This window comes from Colobus angolensis, unplaced genomic scaffold, assembly GCF_000951035.1.
Source record: "Colobus angolensis palliatus isolate OR3802 unplaced genomic scaffold, Cang.pa_1.0 Scaffold80, whole genome shotgun sequence".
In the NCBI taxonomy this organism is placed as follows: domain Eukaryota; kingdom Metazoa; phylum Chordata; class Mammalia; order Primates; family Cercopithecidae; genus Colobus; species Colobus angolensis.
The window spans coordinates 4,614,454-4,642,337 of record NW_012121821.1 but is presented as its reverse complement, the minus strand read 5'-3'; the positions used below and the strand labels follow the sequence as shown (position 1 = coordinate 4,642,337).

Below are 27,884 nucleotides of genomic sequence, written 5' to 3'. Positions count from 1 at the left end.
CTGTGAGTGACACACGCCGAGTGGGGTGAAGGGAAATGCTGGCGAATTGCATTTTGAGGTGTTGGTTGCTGTTAGTCACTCTGTCTCTTGCCATTGCCAAGCACAGGCAATCTTCCTTCACCAAAACTTGTTACCCAAGGGGAACACTGTCCCAAGCTGTTGACGCTCTCTATATCAAAGCAGCATGGCTCAAAGCAACGATTCCAGTAAGTATTAGGCTCTGCTTAAAATGATGACCTCAAGGACATTTACAATCTTGGATACAACTTATTTCTCTTCGTTTTATTGTAGGAAGACCGCATAAAAAATATACGACTATTAAAAAAGAAAACAAAAAAGCAATTTATGGTAAGTCAGAAAGTCTTTTTTACATTTCCACTTATTTGATGTTTATTTCCCCCTGCATTTAAATTTTTTTCAGAGAGTAGTTAAGTAGTGATCAGGGGGATATTAAAAAAAGATTCACAATTTACCATACGCAATTTCTTGTATCTTATTTTTAGAAAAATTGCCGATTTCAAGAACAGCTTCTGTCCTTCTTCATGGAAGACGTTTTTGGTCAATTGCAGTTCCAAGGTTGCAAGAAAATACGCTTTGTGGAGGACTTTCACAGCCTTAGGCAGAAACTGAGCCACTGTGTAAGTATACACAATAAATACTGTGCATTTGATCCTAGAAACCTATTTAGAAGTCAGCATGTAAGAATCTGTCTACACACCAAAGGATGAGTAGAACAAGCTTTGTAATTGTTGGCTTGTAGTCCAAATGGAGAGGTCATCACCAGGGAAGTAGCATCAAATAACTGTAGATTACTCAGTACGCTGCTATTTATTATTTCTTAAAGAATGGCTGATAAAACACACTGAAGAGAGCTAAAGTAACATGAAATGGTTTTCAAATAAATACTTTAAAATCATTCTCTCATTATGTGATTCCCAAGTAATTCATTCATCCATTTAATCTTTCTTGAGTACCAACTTTGTGCCAAACACTATTCTCTCTTTTCCTCCCTCTCTCCCTTCCTTCCCTCCTTCCCTCTTTCCTTCCTTTCTTTCTTCTTCTCTCCCTCCCTTCCCCTCCCCTTTGTCTTCCTCCCCCTCCCTCTCTCCCTCTCTGTTTTCTTCCTTCCTTCTTTCCTTCCTTTTCTTTCTCTCTCTCTCCTTCCTTCTTTCCTATAATAAAGAGAACTTTCTGATGCCCTTTTTATTATCTTCTTTAAAAAATAGTTGTGCCCCTTTTAAAGTATAATCTCAGTAAAAACTTAAAAAGGGATAGACACTCCTTCTTTGGTACCTAAATTATTCGATGCCTCAGTATGGTCACTGTCATAGCAAGCAGTGGAGAATTAAATAAGAAGGTAAACGTGATCACATTTCTATGAAAACTTCCACAGTAATAAAGACCAGTGCAGAAAACAAAACAAAACAAAAACACTGAGCCAGAATCTGTGTAATGTTAGTTGAGTTGCCTCTGTGGGGAATATTGAAGCTTTTCTGTGCCCTTAGTTGGGGTCCAAGTATGGTTTCTCCAGCCTCCTGCAGTTGTAGCTTGCAGATGGTACAAAGGTGGGGTGGGGAGCCTTATTGCAATCCTTGGGAAGCCAGTTGGAAAGGAGCTCTCTGTCCTGGGCATCATGGTCACTGAGACTTGGGCCATTAGAGGAGGGTGTTTATTTTTTAAGAGATAAGATGTCTTTTTCTTGTGGTCAGCTAAAGTGCTCAGTAACCCACACTTCAGCCCAGAGTACATGAGGCATTTTATGAGTGTGAGTTGATCAGCTAGGTTAAAAAACAAGCAAACAAACGAAAATCAAGAAATTTAAGTTTTCTATTTCTTTGGCTAGTTTGTGTTTGTTATATCCTTACTCAGGTTTGGATTGCATGGTTTTTCATAAACTCTCATATTTTATTAAAATTACAGCAATGATAAAAAATTACAAACTGATACCTCTTTGCAAAACACAGGAAGAATTCTCTGGACCAGTTCCCTTGCCTGAAATTTTGTTCTGTGCTTAACCTGTAAGATTACCTTATGAAGAAAGTACATATGTAACTATACATAGTCTCTTAAATTTAAGTTGCATTGTCAAATCCTTGCCTGATACAGTACAGAGTGTCTGGTTCCCCAGAGCCCCTAAATCCACGTCAGGTTTTCACTACTAAGTTGGTTTTGTTGGCCCAAATAGCTAGAGAACACATAGCGACAGTTATAACCTAAAACGAACAACACTGCAGATGAAAAGCTTAGGAAACCTAGATATGTCCAGGAGCTCTGGTTTTTCTTGGTGTGTTTCTGGGGAAGTTTTTCCTAAAGTGGGTGGGACAGTGTGGCATCGCTCTGGTTGGGTGTTGCTGCTTACCAAAGGGTCTGGCTCCCTCCTGTGGCTAAATACGAACACATCATCTCATCAATCTCGCTAGGCTACACGTAACTCCGCGCTTGCTTTCTTCCCCTCCTCACACCTCAAGACCATCAGTGTCAGCAACAGTTAATTCGTCTTACAAGCTGTGAAGTTTATGCCCTGGGGTAAAGCAAGCTCCCCTGTGAAACATAAAGCGGCAGGATTGGCCTGAACGTTAGAAAGACTCTGCAGACATTGATTTAGGGAAAAAGGTAACTGGCCTGGAGTCTCATCTTTCAGCCAAACATAATTTTATATTTCTGGCGACAGAAATATCTGTCTGTGTAATACAAATTAACTGAGTATCTACTGGATGAAGTTCTGAATTAGTGGTTGGGAGAGGGTTTAACAGACAGAAGTTATAAAACATGAAGTAAACAACATTAATTTAAATATGATATTTTCTTAATAAAAATGGACACTAAATGTAATCAGTGTATAAACGGTCAACCTATTGAAACTAATTATACTTGCTGTATTTCCCCTGCCGTCCGTACTATTGAGGTTGTTGTGGGGAAAATAAGTAAAACAAAGCTCAGGGGATTCAGAGCAGTAGTGGTCAAGTCACAAGTGGTCAAGTCCCTTCTTGAAAGGGGGGCCTGTGAGAGGGGGCCTTCGGTTCTGCAGGCTCCGAGCTTTAGAAAGCTTTCTGCAGAACCTCGACATGTTTTAAAACTGATCCAAGGCTTCCTCCATGATCAGGAGACAAGAGGAAATGGCCCATTCTGTTTCCTGCACGTGGTACTCTGGGATAATGCTTAGGTTCATATGATGCTACAGGCTAAATAGGATTTTGAGGGGTTGATTGAGCAGTGAAAGATGCATTGGTAGTGCTGCTCCAGAGTTAAATGCTGTCTGTGTTCCGAACAGATGATTTACACAGAATTTTAGCACACAGCCTACTTGCTTAATGTGTGCACTTAATATTTGAAATTATGCCAACGATAAAACATTGGTTTGTGTTCTTCTGAAAGTTCCCCCTACCCACCAAACCTTGGAAATAATATTAAAAAAGCAAAACATATGATATCAATTGCTTTAAATCATTTGAAGAATCCAATAATTATGTATTTTGTATCTTAATACATTAAAGGTAATAGTAAGGATTACTACAGCTCTTTATAAATTGTTAGCTTGTGCATGCGATTTTTAAATGCTCTTATCTGTGTACATGTTTTATTTCTGTTGACAATTTTTAATGGATACCAGAGTTATTAAAAGATGCACACTCTGCTAAAGTTGCAAGGACATTTTAATTTGTGATGGTAACTTTTTTTCAGATAATGATATTTTACCAAATAGGATATGACTCTTGTTGGATTTGTTGATTACATGCTGAATTAGGTGAAAATTTTCACATATCAAGAGCAAAGTACTAAATTAATCCTTTAAAAATTACAGTAGCCTTCCCTGGTAGGGTTAATAGGAGTATTTGGGTTGGGGAAGTATTGCAGTTCCAATGATGGAGTACTTATGTACTATATTACCAAATCTCATTACCTTGGAATATAACCTGAATTGTATTTGAGTTATCATTGGCGAGTGTTGTTTTGTATCACCAGAAAGAAAAACGTGAAGATGAACTCTAGTATAACCTGGAACTAGATACTGGATCACATGTCAGCTAGAGATGATCAGTGTCTATTTCACTTGCAGTTCATTTACATGGAACTTTATGATTACTAGCTATGGATAACAGTACGACTCTTTTGACATTCATATCACCAGCCCACTATTGAACGTTTCTAGGTTTTAGATAGTTCAAAATTCAGATATAAAAATGAAATGCTTATGGTGAGCAACTGGTCCTATCCACCTCCTTTCCATTTATTCTTTTTTATTCCTGTTCACAGGCAACATTGTGTCACTCATTACCATTTGATAAAGGTAATGAAATAAGTAATTGCCACATTTTGAGGGTATGGATTTGCACTTGATGGATATTCATCAAATGGCTGAGACAACCTGCTTTCCTTCCTTTTCCTTCCTTCATTCCTTTCTTTTTCCTCCCACCTCATTCCTCCTTTCCTTTAATATACTTTAAAAACAGTCCATGTGCCTGCTCCAGAACAATTGCCAAATGATGAATTTGTCAATGACCAAGTTGTTGAATTAGTTTCTTCTTTTATTTATTTAGGTTTAGTTGACTGGCTTTGTTTTGTCTTCATGAGAAAGAAGCTTTCGTGCTAAGGACTGTTGTGTTTGTCTCTGTTCCTAATTCCTACTTTTGGAAATAAAGATCAAGTAGCAGGGAGAGGGGAGACTTGAGGACATAAAAATCGTAAGATCGGAATGTTTTTGAGCATGCAGAATTCTTATGACTATATTTAACTTTAATATATTTGTAATACAGGGGAGAATATATAAGAATTTGGCCGGGTATGGTAGCTTACGCCTATAATCCCAGCACTTTGGGAGGCCGAGATGGGTGCATCACCTGAGGTCAGGAGTTCGAGACCAACCTGACCAACATGGCAAAACCCCATCTCAACAAAAAATACAAAAATTAGCCGGGGACAGTGGCGCATGCCTGCAGTCCCAGCTACTCGGGAGGCTGAGATGGGAGAGTCTCTTGAACCCAGGAGGTGGAGGTTGCAGTGAGCCAAGATTGCACCACTGCACTCCAACCTGGATGATGGAGCAAGACTCTGTCTCAAAAAACAAACAAACAAACAAAATTCTCCATAGTCCAGAACACATCTGAATATATGTACCAACTTTGGTGTTAGAGGGAGGCTAACTGCTAACTGTAAGAAGTACTCCCCCAATTTTGGTGGCTTTATATTTTAAAACTTTATTTCTCACCTACTTAAAAGTCTGGATTTTTTAGATGGTGACGCATTTCTCCACATTATGAATCAAGGGTCCAGACTGGTTCCACATTGCAGCTCTGTCATCTCCTAAGCCTTCTGCATTCGGTCAGTGGAAGAGGGATGAGACTAGTAAGGAGATGTGTCAGCTTCTTAGAGGTCTTGTTCCCCAAATCACACATTCACTCTGCTCACATTCCATTGCAAGAACTCATCACATGGCCATAAGTAACTGCAAGGAATCATGGGAAATGTAGTTTAGCATATGGTTCGGGAGAAGAGAAAATAAATTTTGGCCTACAGCTAGCAGTCCTGCCATAAATATTTAAGAATTCTTTAATAATATATTATTTATGACCAGGGCCACTCTTAGCTTATAGAGTACCTTTGCACAAAGGAGAAAAAGGGATATAGCCTTGCAGGAGCAAGGTACAGTGAATACAGCACTCTTAAGTGGGGTATTCATGTGCAAGGCATGCCTTGCGCAGTGGTACAGGATAATCCTGCTTATAACTTGTCAACGAATGATTCTTCTTATAAATATATTCTTCTCATGAATAAGAAGGGAATTCAGACAAAGGAAAACTGAATTTACCCTATAATGGTATTATAAAGACAAAATAAAAATGGAAATAACAAAAACTAATGGGTTAAAAGAAACAAGTACATTTTGTAGACTGGTTGGGTAGTGTATTAGTCAGGGTTCTCTAGAAGGACAGAACTAATGGGGTAGATGTATATATAAAGGGGAGTTTATTAAGGAGTATTGACTCACACGATCACAAGGTGAGGTCTCACAATTGGCCGTCTGCAAGCTGAGGAGCAAGGAAGCCAGTCCAAGTCCCAAAGCTGAAGAACTTGGAGTCTGATGTTCGAGGGCAGAAAGCATCCAGCATGGGTACTAAGAAAGATGTAGGCTGGAAGGCTAACCCAGTCTAGTCTTTTCACATCCTTCTGCCTGCTTTTATTCTGGCCATGCTGGCAGCTGATTAGTTGGTGCCCACCCAGATTAAGAGTGAGTCTGCCTTTCCCAGTCCACTGATTCAAATGTTAATCTCCTTTGGCAACACCCTCACAGACACACTCAGAAACAATACTTTGCATCATTTCAATCCTATCAAGTTGACACTCAATATTAACCATCACAGGTAGTGAATTGACTTTTGGCAAACTGTTTTACAGCAGTTTGGCCTAATTCTATATTTGAATGGCCACTGTGCTGGGTGCTGGGGTCAAAAAGGCAAGTGTGATTTGGTCCAGGCTCTCCAAACTCTTTTTGGATGGGAGAAGTAAACAAAAAATTCAGTGAATCATAAAATGCGAAATGTATGAGCGCTTACAGTTTTCTGTCTGAAGAAGTCACTGTGGAAGCCCAAAGGAAGAAGTAGTTAATTCTATCTGCTGCAGGGATAGGGGTACATGTGGGGTGAATCTCGAAAGAGTGTTATTAAAGGAGCTTAATTTCCGGGGAATGGCATAGGAAGAAGCCTGATTAAAGGTTTGGTGGTATAAAACAACATGCCATATTCAGGAAGCTGTAAGTAATTCAGTATGGATGTAAAGGGGCTTGCGGACCATTAAGAGAAGGTAGGTTGGTCAGATTTTAGCCAGGGGATATTAGTAGGGTCAGGTAAAGGAGGGTCTGGTGAGACCGGCTAAGGAGTTTGGATTTTATCCTGAGGATAATGGGAAGCCCTTGGAAGGCATGGCATGATCAAATACACAATGTTTTAGAAAGAACTCTCTGGTGACTGTATAGGGATGTAGGTAGAGGTGAGGCTCAAGACAGAGGAAACCGTGAGATGAGACTTGCAATAACGTGCCGAAGTCGTGGCACACCAATGTTATAGGCAAGAGTGAGGAGAGCCTGAGGGAGACAGGAGAGCCCAAGATGAGTCCAAGATTTCTACCTGGGGGCTGGCTGTGTGCGTGCTGGTGCCATTCACTGAGAACACAGTAGAAAGCTTGCAGGAGGGTTAATAGACCTGCTAAAAGTTTGAGGAGTCCCATGCAAAAGTGTAATTACAACAGTAGCATGTAGCTCTTTGTATATATTTTGTGTATGTTTAAAATGTATTGATGTATCTATTTATAGATATATTGAGGTATAATCGACATATATATATACATATATTATAGATATATATATTTTTTTTTTTTTTTGAGACAGAGTCTTACTCAGTCACCCAGGCTGGAGTGCAGTGGCACCACTTTGGCTCACTGTGACCTCCACCTCCCGGGTTCAAATGGTTCTCGTGCCTCAGCCTTCCGAGTAGCTGGGACTACAGGCGGGTACCACCACACCTGGTTAATTTTTGTATTTTTAGTAGAGATGGGGTTTTACTATGTTGGTGAGGTTGGTCTCGAACTCCTGACCTCAAGTGATACATCTGCCTTGGTCTCTCAAAGTGCCGGGATTACAGGTGTGAGCCACTATGTCCAGTCTTCTAATTGATGTACAATTAACTGAACATATTTAAAGTGTAAAATTTGAAGGCTTTAACATATGTATACACTTGTGAAACCAACACCACAACTAAGATAATAAACATATCCATCACTTTAAGGTAAATTGTATTATTATATGTGTATACTCTTTTTTTTTTTTCTTTGATCTGGCTTCTTTTACCTAGCTAGTCACCCATAATTATTTTGAGATTCATTGGTATTTTTGCAAGTATCCATAATGTATTTCTGTTTAGTTGTCAAGTAGCCTCCCATTGTAATGATACGCCACAATTTCTTTATTCACCTATTGATGGGCATTTGCTTCCTCCTCTCCCAGCTGCTATGAATATTCATGCATAAGTCTCTGGAGAAATATTTTCATTTCTCTTGGATAAATACCTAGGAGTGGAAAGTTCTGATCATAGATTAGGTATATGTTTAACTTTGTAAGAAACTGCCAAACTGTTTCCCACAGTGGTTTTTATCATTCTGCATTTCTAGCAGTAACGTGTGAGAGTTCAAAGTGCTCATTTTGTTTTATTTTGCTCTCACTTGATAAGATCAGTATTTAAAATGTTAGCCAGTCTAGTTGAAGAGTAGTGTCATGGCACTGTGTTTTCAATCTGCATTTCCACAATAATTAATGATGTTGAGCATCTTGTTATTATTTACCACACAATAGCTTCTTTGATAAAATGCCTGTTCAAATAGTGTGCCCTCCTTTTTAAAATTGGATTGGTTCATTTCTTATTATTGAGTTTTGAGTATGTGAGTGTGTCTTACAATATATTCTTGATACAAGTCCTTTATCAGAGATATAATTGGTAAATATTTTATCAGATATCTGCGACACCTTCTCATTATCTTAGTGTCTTTTGAAGAGATTTTACATTTTATGAAGTACAATATAATAGTTTTTTCTTTAATGGACCATGTTTTGGTGTCATATTGAAGAAATCTTTATTTAACACAAAGGTCATGAAGAAATTTTACTTGTTTTTATTCGGAAGTTTCCTAATTTTAAATATCACATTTAGGTCACTGCCTTTTTAACACATCTATTGACAGGATTGTGTTTTTTGGATAATTGAAACTATGAATTACATTGATTTTCAAAGTTAAACCAACCTTGCCTTTCCGGGATGCACTCTATTTGGCAATAATGTGTTATTTCTTTCATATATCACTAGATTTAATTTGCTAAAACTTTGTTTAAAAATTTCGCATCTATGTATGTGAGATGTTAGTCTACAGTTTTCTTGTAATATCTATGTCACTTTGATACTAGCATAACCCTGGCCTCATAAAGTGGAAAAGTGTTCACGTTTTCAATTTTCGGAAAGTGTCAGTATAGACTTATTTTTTTTTCTTAAATGTTTGGCAAGATTTACCAGTGAAGCCATTTTTTCTTAGAGTTTTCTTTGTGGGAAGATTTTAAACTACATATTCTATTTTTTAGTAGATGCAAGGTTATTTATTCAGATTATCTATTTCTTCTTGAATGAATCTTGGTAGTTTCTGTCTTTCAATGATTTTGTTCATCTCATCAAATTTGCAAAATTTATAGCCAGATAATTTTTCATGATATTTCCTTAATATGCTTTTAATATCTGCATAGTATAGGATGATGTCACTTCCCTTATTCCTGATATTGGTAATTTTTGTCTTTATTTTTTCTTTCTCATGGGTCTGGCAAAAAATTCATCAATTTTATCGATTTCTCAAAGAGCCAGTTTTTAGTTTCATTGATTTTTCTTTATTACTTTTCTGTTTTTTATTTCCGCAATTTTTATTCTGAACATTATTATTCATTTTCTTCTATTAAATTTATATTTAGTCTGCTCCTTCTAGTTTCTTAAGATAGAAACTTGGGTCATTAACTTGAAATTTTTTTTTTCTTTAGGTGGAAGCTGAGATTATTAATTTGTGATTTTCTAACTTTTTATTATAGGAGTTCAGACCTATAAATTTCCCTCTAAGTACTTCTTTAGTTACATTTCACAATCCTTGCTATGTTGTGCTTTCATGTTTATGTGCTTTAAATTACTCGCTAATTTCCCTTTTGATTTTTTCTTTTATATATGGGTTACTTCGAAGAGTGTTACTTAGTTTCTGTATGTGGGAATTTTTCTAGATACTTTTCTAATTTTGATTTCTAATTTGATATCATTTTGGCCAGAGACCATACTTTGTATGACTTGAATCCCTTTATATTTGCTGATCCATGTTTCATAACCCAGAATTTGGTCCATTTTGGTAAATAATCTATGTATATTTGAAAAGAATATGTATTCTGCCATTGTTGGGCTGAGTATTTTATACATTTCAATTAGATTTAGTTGTGACAGCTTTTTACTTTTTCTCTCTTTTTATTAACTTTTTTCTACTTATTTTATCAATTATTGGTATCTCCAGCATTAATCGTGAACTTCTGTTTCTTCTTGAAGTTCTATCAGATTTTACTTCTTATATTTTGAAGTTCTGTTATTAGGTACACAAATGTTTATGATTGTTATATTCTCTTGATGAAATGACACATTTATCACTATAAAATTACCCTTATTGTCCCTAATAATATTCTTTGTCCCGAAACCCACTTCTTTTTTGATGCTGATAGAATCACTCCAGTTTTCTTTTGATTAATGTTGGTGTGCTATGTCTTTTTCCATCCTTTTACTCATAACATATTCATGCTTTTTATTTTTCTCATTATTACTTGTTTTAAGCAATTTGATTATGATGTGAATTGGTGCAGTTTTCTTCATGTTTCTTGTGCTTGGAGTTGATTGGGAATCTTGTGTTTGTGAGTATATTGTTTTCATCAAATTTGAAATTGTTCAGCTATTATTTATTCAAAATTTTTTTTCTGTGTCTCCTTCTGTCTCTTCTCCTCTTGGAATGCAATTACACATATATTAGCCCATTTGTAGTTGTGCCACAGCTCACTGATTCTGTGGGTTGTTTTTTCCCAGTGTTTTTCTGTGTTTCATTGTGAATAGTTTCTCTTTTTTTTTGAGATGGAGTCTCACTCTGTGGCCCAGGCTGGAGTGCAGTGGCCAGATTTCAGCTCACTGCAAGCTCTGCCTCCCGGATTTACGCCATTCTCCTGCCTCAGCCTCCCGAGTAGCTGGGACTACAGGCGCCCGCTACGTTGCCCGGCTAGTTTTTTGTATTTTTTTAGTAGAGACGGGGTTTCACCGTGTTAGCCAGGCTGGTCTCGATCTCCTGACCTCGCGATCCGCCCGTCTCGGCCTCCCAAAGTGCTGGGATTACAGGCTTAAGCCACCGCGCCCGGCTGTGAATAGTTTCTATTGCTACATCTTCAAGATCACTAATCATTTCTTTTGTAGTTAGTCCCATTCAGAATATTTTTCACCTCATACTTTGTAGTTTTTATCTCTAGAAGTTTGAATTGAGTCTTTTTAGTATTTTCCATTACTCTATTTAACATAATCAGTCTTTCCCCAATTTCTAGAACATATGGAATAGAGTTATAGCAACTTTTAAAATTTCCCTATCTATTAATTGTAACATTTGTGTCCACTCTGGGTTGGTTTCAACTGACTGATTTTTCCTCCGTTATGGGTCATATTTTACAGCATCTTCGCATGGCTGGTAATTTTGATAAAATGTCAAATATTATGAATTTTACCCTGTTGGATCCTAGACATTTTTATACTCCTGTACATATTCTTGAGTTTTCTTCTGGGACACAGCTAAATTACTTGCAAACAGTTTTATCTTTTCAGATCTTGTTTTTTAAACTTTGTTAGGCAGGACCAAAGTACTGTTTAGTCTAGTACCAATTTTGCCCCTCATTGAAGCAACACATTTCTGTAAACTCTACTGTATTTCCTATGATTTTGCTTTCTTTTTTTTCTTTTCCTTCTCCTCTTCCTCCTTGTTGAAATTTATTTGTTCAGGACATTCGGCTGTTTGTCTTACAGAGTTTCTCATGGTCTGTATTTTCTGACTGCATTTTCATAGTGTCATTTAATATATTCTCCTCTTTACTTACCATAAATTAACAATTATACAGAGAGACTTGATCAGATTTAGCTTGATGTTTTAGCTAGAACACTTTATAGGTAGCATTGTCTACTTTCATTGGGGCACATGATATATTATCTTTATTTTTATGATAATAACAGCCACAAACAATTATTGTCTAGATCCGTCAATTCGTAAGACACTACAAAATAGTAATTTTAAATTCTATTTTATCTTCTTTACTCATAAGCTGGGATAATTCAATAAATAGAATCTACTCCTATTTGGATGTTCGGAGGAACTTGCCACATAAGAAAGCCAGGGTAAATACTGAATTATCTTTCTTTATTTACTAGCTTTCAATCTAAGGGGTTGGTTTTCTGATTTTCTCCCATAATGACCAATGAATTATTAATTTTGTTGTCATTTTCTCTGTTTCATTATTAACTCATGAACTGAAATTATTTCTTATTTTTGTGAAACTTGATCTGATTTCTCTAAGGTGCCTGCCTTTTGGGCTTCCTTGCAAGTCTGTTTTCTTGAGCTACTCTTAAGATAAAACACCATGGCAAATTATCATGATAGACTCCAAGGACTGGAATTCCCAGTACCACTGTATTTGGACATCCTCTCATTGTTTCTGGTAACATTCTAAGCATTTTGCAGCACCTAATAAAATATATTTTCCAATTAGTTTGATTTGGGTAATTCAGATGGTACAATTGTTTAAAAAATAAGTTATGTGTAATGTAAACTTCTTTATGTTTATACTCTTTTCTAGTCATAATATTTGGAAAATTGTATATGTAAGAAGACATTTTAGAGATTCTTATAGAACTCAAATTCTCTCAGACTTGAAAGAGAATTTAGCAGTCACCTTGTTGGATTCATAAAATAATTTACCTAATTGCTAGTGATCAAAATGGAAATGAAAATAATTTCTGTTAGTTTTTAAGATTTCATCATCTACTTTAATTGACATTTTGAGAGCCTGAACAGTAATTCGTATTTAGAGAGACACATTTCTTGATGTTGGTTGCATGTAATTAATTTTAAAGTCTGGCAGAATTGGCAAACAGAATATTGTGTTTTTATTTTTTGTAGGCTGTTTAATAAGTAACTTGTATCATCAATTGCAACTAGCTTATCAATGTATAAAATATTACCAATCATTCATCATTCATTCAATTTTAAATTTTACAATTTAAAATTGTAAAAATTGCAGTTGGTTGAACTGATAAAACAAGAGTGAGACCAATCCTGTCTTATTCTTTCATCAACTGCAAAGTCTAAAACCTATGTCTTCAATAACAGTAGTCTCATCTTAAGGTTGTTGGGAGAATTAAGTACCTAGCATGTAGTAGTTCTGCAAAATTGTTAGTGCTTCCCTCATTGCTTTTCATGCACAGAACATTAATTTTTGTCCAATTACATTTTCTCAACAATTTACAAAGGGGTGGTTCTCTTAAGTAATCAAATACATTTTAGTGCTTAATATTAGTATTATATTGTATAATTTGTATAATTTATAGTAGTAGCTTATTTATTTATTTTCTGAGATGGAGTCTTGCTCTGTTATCAGGGCTGGAGAGCAGTGGCACGATCTTGGCTCACTGCAACCTCCATCTCCTGGGTGCAAGCGATTCTGCCTCAGCCTCCTGTGCAGTTGGGACTGCAGGTGTAGGTCACCACGCCTGGCTAATTTTCTGTATTTTAGTAAAGATGGAGTTTCACCATGTTGGCCAGGATGGTCTCGATCTTCTGACCTTGTGATCTGTCCACCTTGGCCTCCCAAAGTGCTGGGATTACAGACGTGAGCCACCACGCTTGGTCAGTAATAGTTTAATTTAAAGATGAATAGTCTGGGCATGGTGGCTAATGCCTGTAATCCCGGAGCTTTGGGAGGCCGAGGTGGGCAGATCACTTGAGGCCAGAAGTTTGAGACCAGCTTGGCCAACATAGTGAAACTCTCTCTCTACTAAAAATAAAAATAAAAATAAAAAAATTACCTAGATGTGGTGGTGTATGCCTATAATCCCAGCTACTCAGGAGACTGAGGCATAAGAATTGCTTGAACCCAGGAGGCTGAGATTGCAGTGCGTCAAGATTGCACCACTGCTCTCCAGCCTCAGCAACGGAGAGAGATTCTGTCTAAAAAAAAAAAAAAAAGATAAATTATGAGTAATTGGTTTTAATTTTTAATTTTGGTAAAGGTATTTTCTAATTATGTTATTGAATTGTTTTGCTGACAAACTCATATCTTGGTTAATGATACATAATTTCTCAGTCAAAATTGTGAGGCATGAAAAATGGCAGAGGAAAAGCAAGCTGGCTTCACTGTCCCTTCTTCTGCCTCCTGAAAACCAAAACCAAATACACAGCACTGTGATTATCATCAGCAATATCCCAGAACGGTAATATATGAGGATAAGACAGTTCCTGAGGCCTCAGAGAAGTGAAAACATTTTGGGCAGATAGTAACAGAATTGGAATTTTACATCCATAATGCCCTTCCCTCCATTTGCCAGGCACCAAGCATAGGGAAAATTTTCTCCCAACTCACTATTACTACATTGGAAAACCTGGGATTGAGGTGGACAGTCAGCTTCCCCACCATCTTGAGTTCCTTGGTAGAATACCTACACCTGCCTCAACACAAAGCCAAAATGTGTGTGTGTTGAGGATGTAGTTAAAGTGTAGCTTTTAAAAGTTTTTCCTTTGTTTCTAGTCCCTTTTTATTTTGATCAAAGATAAGTTGTCATCTGTTTGAAATAACTTGTTATATTTATAAGGAGGTTTTTGTAAGCCTCCTGGTAACCACAAAGCAAAAACTATAATAAATGCACTAAAAATTAAAAGCAACAAAATAAAACATACTGCCAAAGAAAATAATCACAGAAGAAGACAGAAAAGAGGAGTTAAAAACAAAACAACAACAACAACAACCAGAAAACAAGTAACAGGATGTCAGTAGTAAGTTTTTACCTATCATTGATAACATTGAATGTAAGTGGACTAAATTTTCTAATTAAATGACAGGATGGCTGAATGGATAAAGAAACAAGACCAAACAATATACCGCCTACAGGAAACTTGCTTCACCTATACAGGCTCACATAGCCTGAAAATTAAGGAGCGGATAAAAGATATTCCAAGCAAATAGAAACCAAAAAAGAGCAGGACTAGCTATCCTTTTAGCAGATAGACTACAAGCAAAAGTCTCTAAAAAGAGGCAAAGAAAGTCACTATATAGTGATAAAGAGGTCAATGCAGCTAGAGGATATAACAATTATAAATATCTATGCATGCAACATAAGAGCACCCAAGTATATAAAGCAAGCATTAATAGATCTAAAAGGAGAACTAGACTGCAATACAATAATAGCAGAGGACTTCAACACTCCACTCTTAGTAATGGACAGATCATTTAGGCAGAAAATAAATTAAGAAACATTGAAGTTAAACTACACATTAGAGCAAATGGGCCTATGTGACATTCACAGAATAATTCACCCAACTGCTACAGAATACACATTCTTTTCACGAAACATTATCCAGAAAGACCAGATTTGAGGCTATCAAACAAGTGTCAGCACATTCAAAAAGTCATAATTATATCAAGCATATTTTCTGACCACAGTGGAATAAAACTAGAAATAAACAACAGGAGGAATCTTGGAAACTACAAAAACACATGGAAATTAAACAATCAATGGGTGAGTATGCTCCTGAACAATCAATCAGTTAGTAAATAAATTAAGACGGAAATTTAAAAATGTCTTAAAATAAATAAAAGTGGAAACACAATATACCAAAATCTATGGGATATAGCAAAAGCAGTCCTAAGAGGGAAGTTTATAGCAGTAAATGCCTACCTCAAAAAAGTAGAAAGACTTCGAATAAACAACCCGATAATGTATCTCAAGGAACTGGGAAAGTAAGAACAAACCAAATTTAGTAGAAGGAAATAACTAATAAATGTCAGAGCTGAAACAAATGAAATTGAGCCTACAAAAACAATAGGAAAGTGCAATAAAATGAAAAGTTGTTTTGTTTGAAAAGATAAACAGCGGACACGTAGCTAAGAAAAGAAGAGAAAACACAAAATAAAATCAGAGATGAAAAAAGAGACATAACAACTGATGCCACAGAAATACAAATAAATATTACAGAATATTAGAGCAATTATATGTTAACAAATTGGAAAACCTAGAAGAAATGGATAAATTACCAGACACATGCAACATATCAAGATTAAACCATGAAGAAAGAAAACCTGAACAAACCAACAATGAGTAACAAGATTGAAGCTGTAACAAAAGTCTTATATTAAAGCAAAGCCCAGGGCCGAATGGATTCAGTGCTGAGTTCTACCAAACATTTTAAAAAGAATTAATTCCAATTCTACTCAAACCCTTAAAATATTTAAGAGAAGAGCATATTTCCAAATTCATTCTGGGAGGCCAGTTGTACCTTGATATAAATCAGACAAGGACACAACAAAAAAGAGAAAACTACAGGCCAATGTTTCTAATGAAAACAAACACAAAAATCCTCACGAAAATATTAGGAAACCAAATTCAACAACACATTTAAAAGATCATTAACCAGGTCAGGTGGGATGCATCCCAGGGATGCAAGGATGGCTCAACATGTGCAAATCAATAAATGTGATACATGGACAGAACCAAGAACAAAACCATATGATCATTTCAATAGATATTGAAAAAGCATTCAATAAAATTTACATCCCTTTATGATAAAAACCCTTAACAGACTAGATATAGAAGGCACATACCTCAAAACAATAAAGGCCATATGTGATGAGCTAACATCATACTGAATGGAGAAAACTTGAAAGCGTTTCCTCTATGATCTGGAACAGGACAAGTTTGACCACTTTCACCACTTTTATTCAACATAATACTGGAAGTCCTAGCCACAGCAAATAGTCAGGAGAAGGAAATAAAAAGCATGCAATTTGAAAAGGAAGAAGTTAAATTATCCTTTTTCATAGATGATGTGATCTTATATTCAAAATATCCTAAAGACTCCACCAAAACTGTTAGAACTGATAAAAAAAATTCAGTAAAGTTGCAGCGTACAAAATCAAGTTACAAAAATCAATAGCATTTATGCATGCAAACAGTGAACAACATAAAAAAATAAAAAAGCAATCCCATTTACATTAGCTACAAAAATATAAGATACCTAGGAATAAATTTAACCAAGGAAGTGAAGGATCTCTATAAGAAAAACTATAAAACACTGATGAAATTGTGTATAACACAATGAAATTGAAGAGGACACACACACAAAACATGGATATTCCATGCTCCTTCATTGAAAGAAAAATACTGTTAAAATATCAATACTACTCAAAACTATCTACAGATTAAATGCAGTTTCTATCAAGATACTCCTAGCATTCTTCACAGAAATAGAAAAACATGCTAAAATTTACATGGAGCCACAAAACCACAAAAGACTCCCCCCTCAAAGCCAAAGAAATACTGAGCAAAAAGAACAAAGCTGGAAGCATCCCACTTCCTGACTTCAAAACATACTATAAAGCTATGGTAAGCAGAAGAGCATGGTACTGACATTAAAAACAAAAAACATAGACCAACAGAAAAGAATAGAGAACCCAGAAATAAATCCATACATTTATAGCCAACTCATATTTTGACAAAGATGCCAAGAATGTACATTGGGGGAAAGAACAGTCTCTTCAATAAATGATGCTGGGAAAACTGGATAACCATATGCAGAAAAATCAAACTAGACTCCTGTCTCTCACAATATAGAAAAATCAAATCAAAATGGATTGGAACCCAATATAAGACCTAACACTATGAAACTATTGGAAGAAAACTTGGGGAAACACTTCATGTTGGTCCGGGCAGAGATTTTTTTTTGAGTTAAGTCCTCAAAAGCACAGACAACCAAAGAAAAAAATAGACAAATGGGATTATGTAAAACTAAAAATCTTCTGCACAGCAAAGGAGACAATTGACAAAGTGAGAAGGCAACCTACAGAATGGGAAAAAATATTTGCAACTATCCATCTGACAAGGAACTAATCAGAATATATGAGGAACTCAGAGAACTCAATAGCAAAAAGGAAATAATCTGATTTAAAAATGGGAAAAAGATCTGAATAGACATACAAATGGCCAACAGGCATATCAAAACACTCAATATCACTAATCAGAGAAATGCAAATCAAAACCACAGTGAGATACCATCTCACCCCAGTTAGAATGCCTTTAACTTAAAAGGCAGTAGTGATGCTGGGAAGGAGGTAGAGAAAGGGGAACCCTGGCGCGCTGTTGGTGGGAATGTGAACTAGTACAGCCACTATGGAAAACAGAATGGAAGCTCCTCAAAAAACTGAAAGTAAAACTACCATGTGATCCAGCAATCCCACTACTGGATATATATCCTAAAGAGAGGAAAGCAATTTCTTGATGAGATAACCTGCACTCAAATGTTTATTCAGCACTCTCCACAGTAGCCAACATATGGAATCAATCTAAGTGCTCATCAGTGGATGAATGGATAAAGAAAATGTGGTGTAATGAAAAAAATGAGATTCTGTCATTTGCAGCAACATGGATGGAACAGAGGTTTTTAGGTTAAGTGAAGTAAGCCAGGCATAGAAAGACAACTATTTCCTGTTCTCACCCATTTGTAGGAGCTAATAAAGTGGATCTCATGAAGACAGTGAATAGATTGAGTGTGAGCAGAGCCTGGGAGAGGTAGGGGTGTGGCAAGATGAAGAAAGGTTGATTAATGGGCTCAAAAATACAGTGGGAGGAAGTTACCCTGATTTAATCATAACACATTATATGAATGCATCAGAATGTCACATGTACCCTGAAAATATTTACATCTATTATGTCTCAATAAAAAACTATGGGGTGCAGCTCTATTGCTGAGTTAGGAATTTAATTCACATGCTAAATTGTGTGAACTAATTCTGAGGAATGATAATAACACTGAAAAATGTAAAAGCCTGTACTAATGTTTTTCTACTATGGTATCTATTTGTATTTAAAGTATTAAAAAACTCTATTTTCTATGGTTGCAACATGAAGAAATGTCTTACACGTGTTTAAGATTATTCTAGGTAAGCTAGCTTATCTACATCAGATGATCTTTGTAGTTACAGAGAATATAGAAATTGGATAATGATGTTTTGTAAACTTCTGTTCAATATCTACTGAGTTGTTGGATGTTTGTCTTTTTATTAAAATTAAATGTCTGATTATGCATTTGGTTTCACAGAGAGACACTTGGCTAATAGTTCAGTCACTCTTTTCTCCTTTCATGAAAACTTGCTTGTAAATATAATCATGCTTTCTTCAAATTATGCTAATTTTGTTATTTTCTTTGAAAGTTTCCTATAAACCTTTCTGGTGTCAGCAGTTTTGTGTTGGTGTCCTAGTGCTTGTGCTTTTTTTTTTGCCAAACTGATGTTTGTTTATTTAGTCTATTTTTAAAACACTACACTGGCATAATTTTCTCAAGTATGGCTTTAAAAGCACTTCAGATTATATTTGTAGGACCCCATGTGAACAACTGTGCAAAAAGTCAGTGAATAAGATCTGCTTAAGAGTCTGCAGTAAAACAATAAAATTAAGTTTAGTCTTTAATCTCTTATCTATCACTCTTATCTATCATTTGTATTTTGGAGAAGAAAAACTTTCAAGAAATCAAGGCTGTGGTCAGAGTAGAAACCATCTTAGCCATTAAGGTCAACTAAAAAAACAAAAAACAACAAGAAGGGTGGTTATGATCCAGTCTGAAGTTGTATATTGAGGTCTATAAAAATGAAGGTCTTACGTATGGTTTTTCACTTACCCTCTGACTGTATATTTATAATATGATAGAGTATAATATAATAAAATCCTTTTTGCCGAGAGAGGATTTGAGGCCATTCTCTGTGAGAATGCAGACTGGACAGTTAATTCTCTGAGGAACCGTAACACATGTGGCTGTCCACTCATAACCCACCATCTCCTTTCCTCAAATTATTGGTGTTGGGGGAAAAGCTGAGTGTTGGGAGAAGCTGAGGCAGGGGCTTGCATGTCTGACATAATGTAAAGGAGTCTTGGAACATGTCTGGGATCCACAGTCTAAAACCCCTCATGGCCTTTGGAACACCAAGCTCTGTGCAAAAGAGTGGAAGGCTACCCTGTGACACCATAATCTAAGCCCATGGCATAAAACCCATTGTGGCTTGGCTAGAATCCAGGGCTCAGGGCATAAAACCCCTCGTGGCCTCTGGAATGTGTCTAGACTTGCTGGCTCCTTGCTCCTTGCTCTCCCAGGATCAATTGTGTCTTGAGTTAAAAGAACCTGCTCTCCATTATCTCAAGTAGCAGAGCATATGCTAAACCGTCACAGCTGTAAATCATGTGTTTAATGCAACGCTCCCTTTCAACCCCACATTCTCACCACCTGTTTCTTTGTTTGATCACCAATAAATAGTCTGGGATTCCAGAGCTCAGGGCCTTCGCAGGCTCCATACTCGTGTTGGTCACCTGGACCCACTTTCTCTCTCAAGCTGTCTTTTCTCATTCCTTTGACTCCACCGGACTTCGTTGCCCCCACGACCTGGAGTTGGGTCTGATTACCCCAACAATTGGTGGAGGTTTTCCATTTTTGCTTTAACCATCATGTGCAATATAAATTTGTATGATTTTTTTGAACACATAAGGAAATTGGAAAAACAAACTAAGGATTGTATTGCTTGTTTATCTGATTGTTTTAGACAAAGTTATAAGGCTCACTAATGTCTAGGCCATGCTTCAAATTTTTAAGAAACAAGTGGGTTTGTGGACCCTGAGGCAGTAAGTTGATGCTTGCATTTTATTTGTTGATTGACTTATTCAGCAAACGTTTATTATTTAGTATTTGCTGAGCATTATTCCAGATACAGGGGACTCAACAGAAATTGACAGACAATATTTCTGTCCTCATAGAGCTCATTGAAAATGCTGGCTGAGTGTGGTGGCTCACACCTGTAATCCCAGCACTTTGGGAGGCAGAAGCGGGTGGATCACTTGAGGTCAGGAGTTCAAGACCAGCCTGGCCAACATGGTGAAACTCCATCTTTACTAAAATACAAAATTAGCCAGGCGTGGTGGTGGGTGCCTGTAATCCCAGCTACTTGGGAGGCTGAGGCAGGAGTATTGCTTGAATCCAAGGTTGCAGTGAGCCGAGATTGTGCCATAGCACTTCTAGCATGGGCAACAAGAGCGAAACTACGTCTCAAGAAAAAAGAAAGAAAGAAAGAAAGAAAATGCTTTCTGCCCATCTTGGCTAGTCTCAAATTGTGCTTGGTCCTGCAAAGAGAGCACATAGGAGGATGTGCTGCAGCAGAGGTGGAGGTTGGGGGCCATAACTTGGATTTAGTCTGGGGTTTTCAGCTGAGACCTGAAGGGTGTTTAAATTGTCTCTGCACTCTCCAGCCTTTGAACACCTTGCTTCCCTGTCTACTCATCTCTTCTTCCTGCTTTTTCCACTCATCTTTCAAGACACAAGTCACTTTTTTTCTTCTGGAAGACTTCAGGGGTTGCCTCTCCTCTGTCTCCTGGAGCAGTCATGTTTTTGTTTTAATCACATCTATTTGTCGCATAGAATTGTCATTGTGCATCACTCTGTCTCTTGATAGATTGTGAGGCATCAAGTGTACCCTGGGGTGATTTTCATGCAGGGTAATTTTATACATTAAATATAGGTTTGAACTGCATAGGTCAACTTATATATATGTGTGTGTGTGTATTTTTTTCAATAAATAGGTTTGAACTGCATAGGTCAACTTACATGTGGTTATTTTTTTCAATAAATACATTAGACAGTTCTTTGGAGATTTATAACAATTTGACAAACTTGCAGATGAAACGTCTAGCCTAGAATATGGAAAAAATTAAGAAAAACATATGTCATTAATGCATAAAATATGTGTAGTTACTAGTCTATTTTATCATTTGCTACCATGAAGTATCCACAAATCTATTATAGTTAAAATGTATCAAAAGCTATACATACAAATACTTATAGATCATACATGGAGGCATTTGGTTTGTAAACAAAGGTAAAGATACAATATTAAAGCATCTGGCAACTGGGAACTTGTCTGCTGCCTTTTGGTTGGTAGAAACCGCTTCTACCAACCAATGTGTGCAAATTATATGTAAATTTGCACTGTAGACACAAACTGCTCACATGAAGATAATTAGCTGCACGAAATTACTTGTGGTAACGCTGTACTACTATAATTCTGTAGCCACCTCCTGTTGCTATTGTAGTGAGCTCAAGTGTTGTGAATATCCACTTAAAATGCTATGTGATGTTAATTATCTTCATGTGAGCAGTTTGTCGCCACAGTAAATTGCCCATTGCAGTAAAAAGTGGTCTCTTGTATATTTTTCACTGTGTTTTGTGCAATATCATAAATCTTGAATAATACCACGGATTCCACACAAAGTGCCACTGGTGATGCTGGAAGTGCTCCCAAGAAGTAGAGAAAAGTCATGACATTATAAGAAAAAGTTGAATTGCTTGATATGTACCACAGAGTGAGGTCTGCAGCTGAGGTTGCCTGACAAATCCAGGATGAGGACTATTGTGAAAAAAGAAAAGGAAATTTCTGAATCCGCCACTACAGCTACACCAGCAGGTGTGAAAACCTTGCACTTTTCCAGAGACACCTTTTAAAAAATCTCCTGTTGAAAATGCGGCTTTCATGTGGGTGTAGAACTGCTGAAAGAAAGGCGTGACTATAGACTCTGACACGATTCAAGAAAAAGTGAAGTCATTATATGACAATTTAAAGCAAAAGAAAGATGAAGGATCTACAGCTGTAGAATTTAATGCCCGCAAAGGATGGTTTAAAAATTTAGGAAGACATTTGGCTTAAAAAACTGTCAAGATAACAAGAAAAGCAGTTTCTACCAACCAAGAGGCAGCAGACAAGTTCCCAGATGCCATTAAAACAATCACTGGGAAGGAAGGATATGTGCCTGAACAGGTTTTTAATGTTAGATGGAAGTGTCCTATTCTGGAAAACAACGCTACAGTCATTTATCAGTAAAGAAGGGAGCACCAGGATTTTGAGGCAGGAAGGAATAGGCTAACTTTACTGTTTTGTGCAAATGCAGTCAGGTTTATGATCAGGACTGCCCTTATTTATAAAGCTGCTAACTTCTGAGCCTTGAAGGGAAGAGATAAACACCAGTTGCCAGTCTTTCCATTATACAGCACGAAGGCCCAGACAATGAGAACATTTTTTTATGGATTGGTTCCATTGGTGCTTTGTCCCTGAAGTCAGGAAGTACCTTGCCAGTAAGTAACTGCCTTTTAAAGTTTTTTGTTTTTTGTTTTTTTTGATATTGGGCAATGCTCCTGGCCACCCAGAACCCCATGAATTCAACACAGAAGGCACTGAAGTAATCTACTTGCCCCCATATACAACCTCTCTAATTTAGCCTCTAGATCAAGGGGTCATAAGGACCTTTTAGGCTCATTACATGTGGTATTCTAAAAAAAGGATTGTCAACACTATGGAAGAGAACACCAATGGAGGGAACATCATCAAAGTTTAGATTACACTACTGAAGATGCTATCATTGCTATAGAAAAAACCATGAAATTCATCAAGCCTGAAACAATTAATTCCTGCTGGAGAAAAGTGTGTTCAGATGTTGTACATAACTTCATAGAATTTACAACAGAACCAATCAAAGAAATCAAAATAGATTGTGGATATGGCAAAAAGATGGCAGGGTGGGGGCGTGTTGAAGATATCAAGATAAGGAAGGATCTTGGAGAAATTCAAGAGCTAGTAGGCACTGCACCATAGGAATTAGCAGATGACTTGATGGAGATGAGTGTTTCTGAATCAGTGCCAGATGATGAGGAAGAAGACATAGAAGAAACAATGACAGAAAACAAACTGGCATAGACAATTGGCAGAATGGTTCCGATTATTTGAGAGTGGTTTTAACCTCTTTTATGGCATGAACTTTCTATGACACAAGGACTGAAACTAAAGCAAATGGTGGAAGAAGGGTTAGTACTGTATAGAAAGATTTTTAGAGAAATGAAAAAAGTCAGACAGAAATTACTATGTATTTCTTTAAAGTTACACCAAGTGTGCCTGCCTCTCCTGCCCCCTCTTCCACTTCCTCCACCTCTTTTACTTCTGCCATCCCTGCGATAGAAAGACCAACCCCTCCTCTTCCTCCTCCTCCTTAGTTTGCTCAACATGAAGATGGCAAGGATGAAGACATTTATGATGGTCCACTTCCACTTAGTGAATAGTAAATATATTTCCTCTTCCTTGTGATTTTCTTAGTTACATTGTCTTTTCTCCAGCTTATTTCATTATAAAAATAAGTATCTATCTATCTATCTATCTATCTATCTATCAATCATCTTTCTCACAAAATATGTGTTAATTGATTAATGTTATCAATAAGGCTTCCGGTCAACTGTAGGCTATCAGTAGTTTAATTTGAGGGGAGTCTAATGTTATACGCAGGTTTTTAACTTCACTGGGGGGGGGGGTCAGTGCACCTAATGTTACCCTGCATTGTTCAACGGTAAATCATTCATTGTCAACTGTAAATCAGTGCTATATGGCAGAGGCATTGCTGTATGCTTAGCATATAGTAAGTATGTGATAAATATATGTTGACTTAATAATAAAGAATGAATATTTCCTATGACATGATTATCTCACATTTTTCTTTGAGCTGATTTCTAGTTATTCTAGCCCTACCAATAAATTGCCTCTGGTCTTGATCATGTCAGCTTCTGTTGAGTTTGTCAAATCGTTCAGCCATTCTTATGATAAAACTGCTAACCCTTTTATCACACATTCTAATTTCAGTCACTGCAACTAGACTCAAAAACATAAAGAAAAGGAAATCATTTTTTTAATAAATTCCTCTTTCCAAGCAAAGCAATCTGAATTACCACAGTAAAATCTGCTATCCTACTGGACCTGTGGACACATTTACAACAGTATAAAGAAAATGAGAACTCCGTAGGTCAGATCTTTACTAGGGGTCACTCATAGTAAACAGTGCTCAAGGCACCAGGAAGTATCCCTTCAACCAGAGTGTAGTTATAGTGGCAACCCTGGCACTGTTAGTTTTCTTCTTTTTTAGTTGAATAGTGTTTTCCTCCTTTTTGACTTTCACTACTCTTCCTAGAGTAGCATGTGCCTTTGGTGTGAGTGAGGGACAAAATCTCTCTGGCAGTTCCCACCTGCTGTGGGATGCGTTGCACATCCAAGTTCCCTGGGCAGAAGACACAGTTGACAGGAATGCCTTAGTTTTATTTAACTTCTGTAGTGTCCAGAATGTGGTTGGTTCTTTGGTCTCTCACCTTCAGTGTTAAATCTTTAAATCCTAACACATGATTTTAGAAACATGAGGATTTTAGAAACACGAGGAACTACTTTAAATATTAGGATGAAGTTTTACTGAGCGTTCACAGACACACTAATGACAGATTAGAACATTCCACTCATCCCAGAGAAAGAATCCCATGTTGTATAGTTCAGTGCAAATGTAACATGAAATACACCTAGTGTATTTAGTACACATAGTGTACTTCAGAATGTAAATACGCATTCTGAAGTCAGGGCTCCTATCACAGTGAGGTCTAACCCTGTGTTTGTGAATCCTGCAAACTGTGCCTTAAGCTGAGCAGTCTGTGTCTGTGTCTGCAGCCCCTCGATCACAGCACTCTGCTGTTCCTAATCATGAAAGCCCTGTTCACAGGAAGAGTCTCTTCCCTCCTACCAGGGTCTGACCTGAAGGTAACATCCCCATTTGGGCAGAGCCATAAAACCATTGTCAACATTAACACCCCTGAAGAGACCTGTTGGTTGACCTCGGCCATGTTTCATTCATTTTAACAGATGTTCTCATTTAGCCATTTTCATTTCAAGCATTTGAACAAAGTGCTATCTTTATTGATATGACATTCTTTTGTCAGGAGGACATTTAGAGACTAAATGTTATCATTTAGCCACTTCCATTTCATGAGTTTTAACTCTTATCTTTAACTGTTAGATAGTGACACTATTTTGTCACTAGCATAGGACTTCCTGTGGGATGTTAGGTGAGTGACTTAACTACCTGGGCCTTGGCCTCCCTTCCTGCAAAGTGCAAACAATCGGCCTATTCAATCTCCTTGGTCTATTCCAGTACTAAAAGTTTTATGAGTAAAAACTAAGTAGATAAATTAGGCATTTTCACGTTTCCTTTCTTTTCTTTTAATAGTCCTATAGAAATTTGTGAGAGAATAGAGTAGGATATTAACTTTCTTTTGTTTGACGCCCAGGTGATTCCTGTGCTCACACAGGGTTTGAAAATTCACTTGCACAAAGCGGACTGGTAGTTTCCCCTGGCCAGCCAGGCTACAAGCCTGCTGCTTCTCCTAATTTAGAAACTAATATTAATGTCCTGGGTGCCTTCTCCTTGTAGTCTACATTGAACATTGTTCTGTGCTTTGTACATGACAGGCAGAGTGATTTTTTAAAAGGTAAATTTTTTTTCTTGTCATTCTCACGTCTTTCATGCTTCCCACATTTCTCTTGTTTAATTGCTCCAGCCATGCTTGCTTGCTTTCTTTCAGTTTCTGGAAGGCACTGAGCTCTCTTGCCTCAGAGGAGCGTATTTTCCTCTGCCTGAGTTACTCTCTTGTGTCTCCTCCCCAACTTCCTCTCTCCTTTCCTCAGTTTCTCATATAGCCTGTACCTTCCCATTTCTGATATCTCAACTTAAACGTTGATATGGTTTGGCTCTGCGTCCCCACCCAAATCTCATCTTGAATTGTGATCCCCACATGTGGAGGGAGGGACCTGATGGGAGGCGAATGCATCATGGGGGAAGTTTCCCTTGTGCTGTTCTCATGACAGTAAATGAAATCTCTCGAGGTCTAATGGTTTAGAAGTGTGGCACTTCCCCCTTTGCTTGCTCTCCTGCCGCCATGTAAGATGTACTTTGGTTTCCCTTCACCTTCTGCCGTGATTGTAAATTTCCTGAGGCCTCCCTAGCCATGCAGAACTGTGAGTCAATTAAACTTCTTTTCTTTATCAATTACCCAGTCTCAGGTAGTTATTTATAGCAGTGTGAAAATGGGCTAATACAAACGTCATTTTTCAAAGGAGCCCTCCTTGACCACCCAATCGAAGGTAGGTGGTTCCTATAAATCCCTGTCATAGAGCTTCGAGAGTTGCTAACATAGCTTTAATTGTAATTTGTAAATTTTTATTTTTTGTTTTATTTATCATCTGCTTTCCCATGAAACTTTAAGCTCTGTGAGGAAAAAGATCATGCATTATTTATTTTGCCAGTGCGTATCTATTGCTCAGCACATAATACCTGCTCTATGAATATTTGTTGAATGAATGAAAGAGTATCATTAATGCCTCTTCAACAATATTATCTGTACTTACTGTTGATTTCTTAGATTTCCTGTGCTTCATCAGCTAGAGAGATGAAATCCATTACCAGGATGAAAAGAATATTTTATAGGGTAAGAATTCTAAATCCTTTTATTAAAATACTTTGTTTTTCAAAATATGAAAACTTTCTTCTCTTATATCTATACTTTATCTGCAGATTGGAAACAAAGGAATCTACAAAGCCATCAGTGAACTGGATATTCTTCTTTCCTGGATTAAAAAATTCTTGGAAAGCAGTCAGTAAACCACAGCCAAGTGCATTGATTTTATAGTTATTTTGAAATACAATGAGAACTGTTACAAATATGTTTATAACAGTCTGTTCCTTTTAAAAACTTTTTAACATAATACTGACAGCATGTTAGGTGATTCAGAATAGACAAGAAGGATTTAGTGTAATAAAGTTTTGGAGATAAGTTGTCACTAATTTGCACATTTTCTGTTTTCAAATAATGTTTCCATTCTGAACATGTTTTGTTATTCACAAGTACATTGTGTCAACTTAATTTAAAGTATATAGCCTGAATTAACTCATGTAATATTTATGTGTGTCGGGGGGTGGGTGATGTGGGAGGTGAAGGGGAATGACAGATTTCTGGAATGCAGTATAAGGTTACTGAGACTTAAATAGATGTTATGTATATGAATGTCTATTTAAGGGTTTGAAAATTATTAATTATGCCCAGTGTGAACTTAGTACTTAACAAATTTTGATTCTAATTAAATAAATTGTGTTTCTTTC

At 36.9% G+C, this 27,884-nt stretch overlaps 1 protein-coding gene across 1 annotated transcript; it reads left to right on the top strand.

Moving 5' to 3' along the window:
* On the top strand, window positions 1-27,884 carry IL26 (interleukin 26). Its single transcript, XM_011929271.1, has 5 exons — window positions 1-206; window positions 292-348; window positions 504-638; window positions 27,148-27,213; window positions 27,300-27,884. Exons 1-5 carry the CDS (start codon window positions 36-38, stop codon window positions 27,384-27,386), a joined length of 516 nt encoding a protein of 171 aa, XP_011784661.1. The 5' UTR covers window positions 1-35; the 3' UTR covers window positions 27,387-27,884.

Coding starts and splice junctions, on each gene's coding strand:
- IL26 (XM_011929271.1), top strand. CDS start 36: ATGCTGGCGAATTGCATTTTGAGGTGTTGGTTGCTGTTAGTCACTCTG. Junction 207..291: donor GGCTCAAAGCAACGATTCCA/GTAAGTATTAGG, acceptor GTTTTATTGTAG/GAAGACCGCATAAAAAATAT. Junction 639..27,147: donor GGCAGAAACTGAGCCACTGT/GTAAGTATACAC, acceptor TTGATTTCTTAG/ATTTCCTGTGCTTCATCAGC.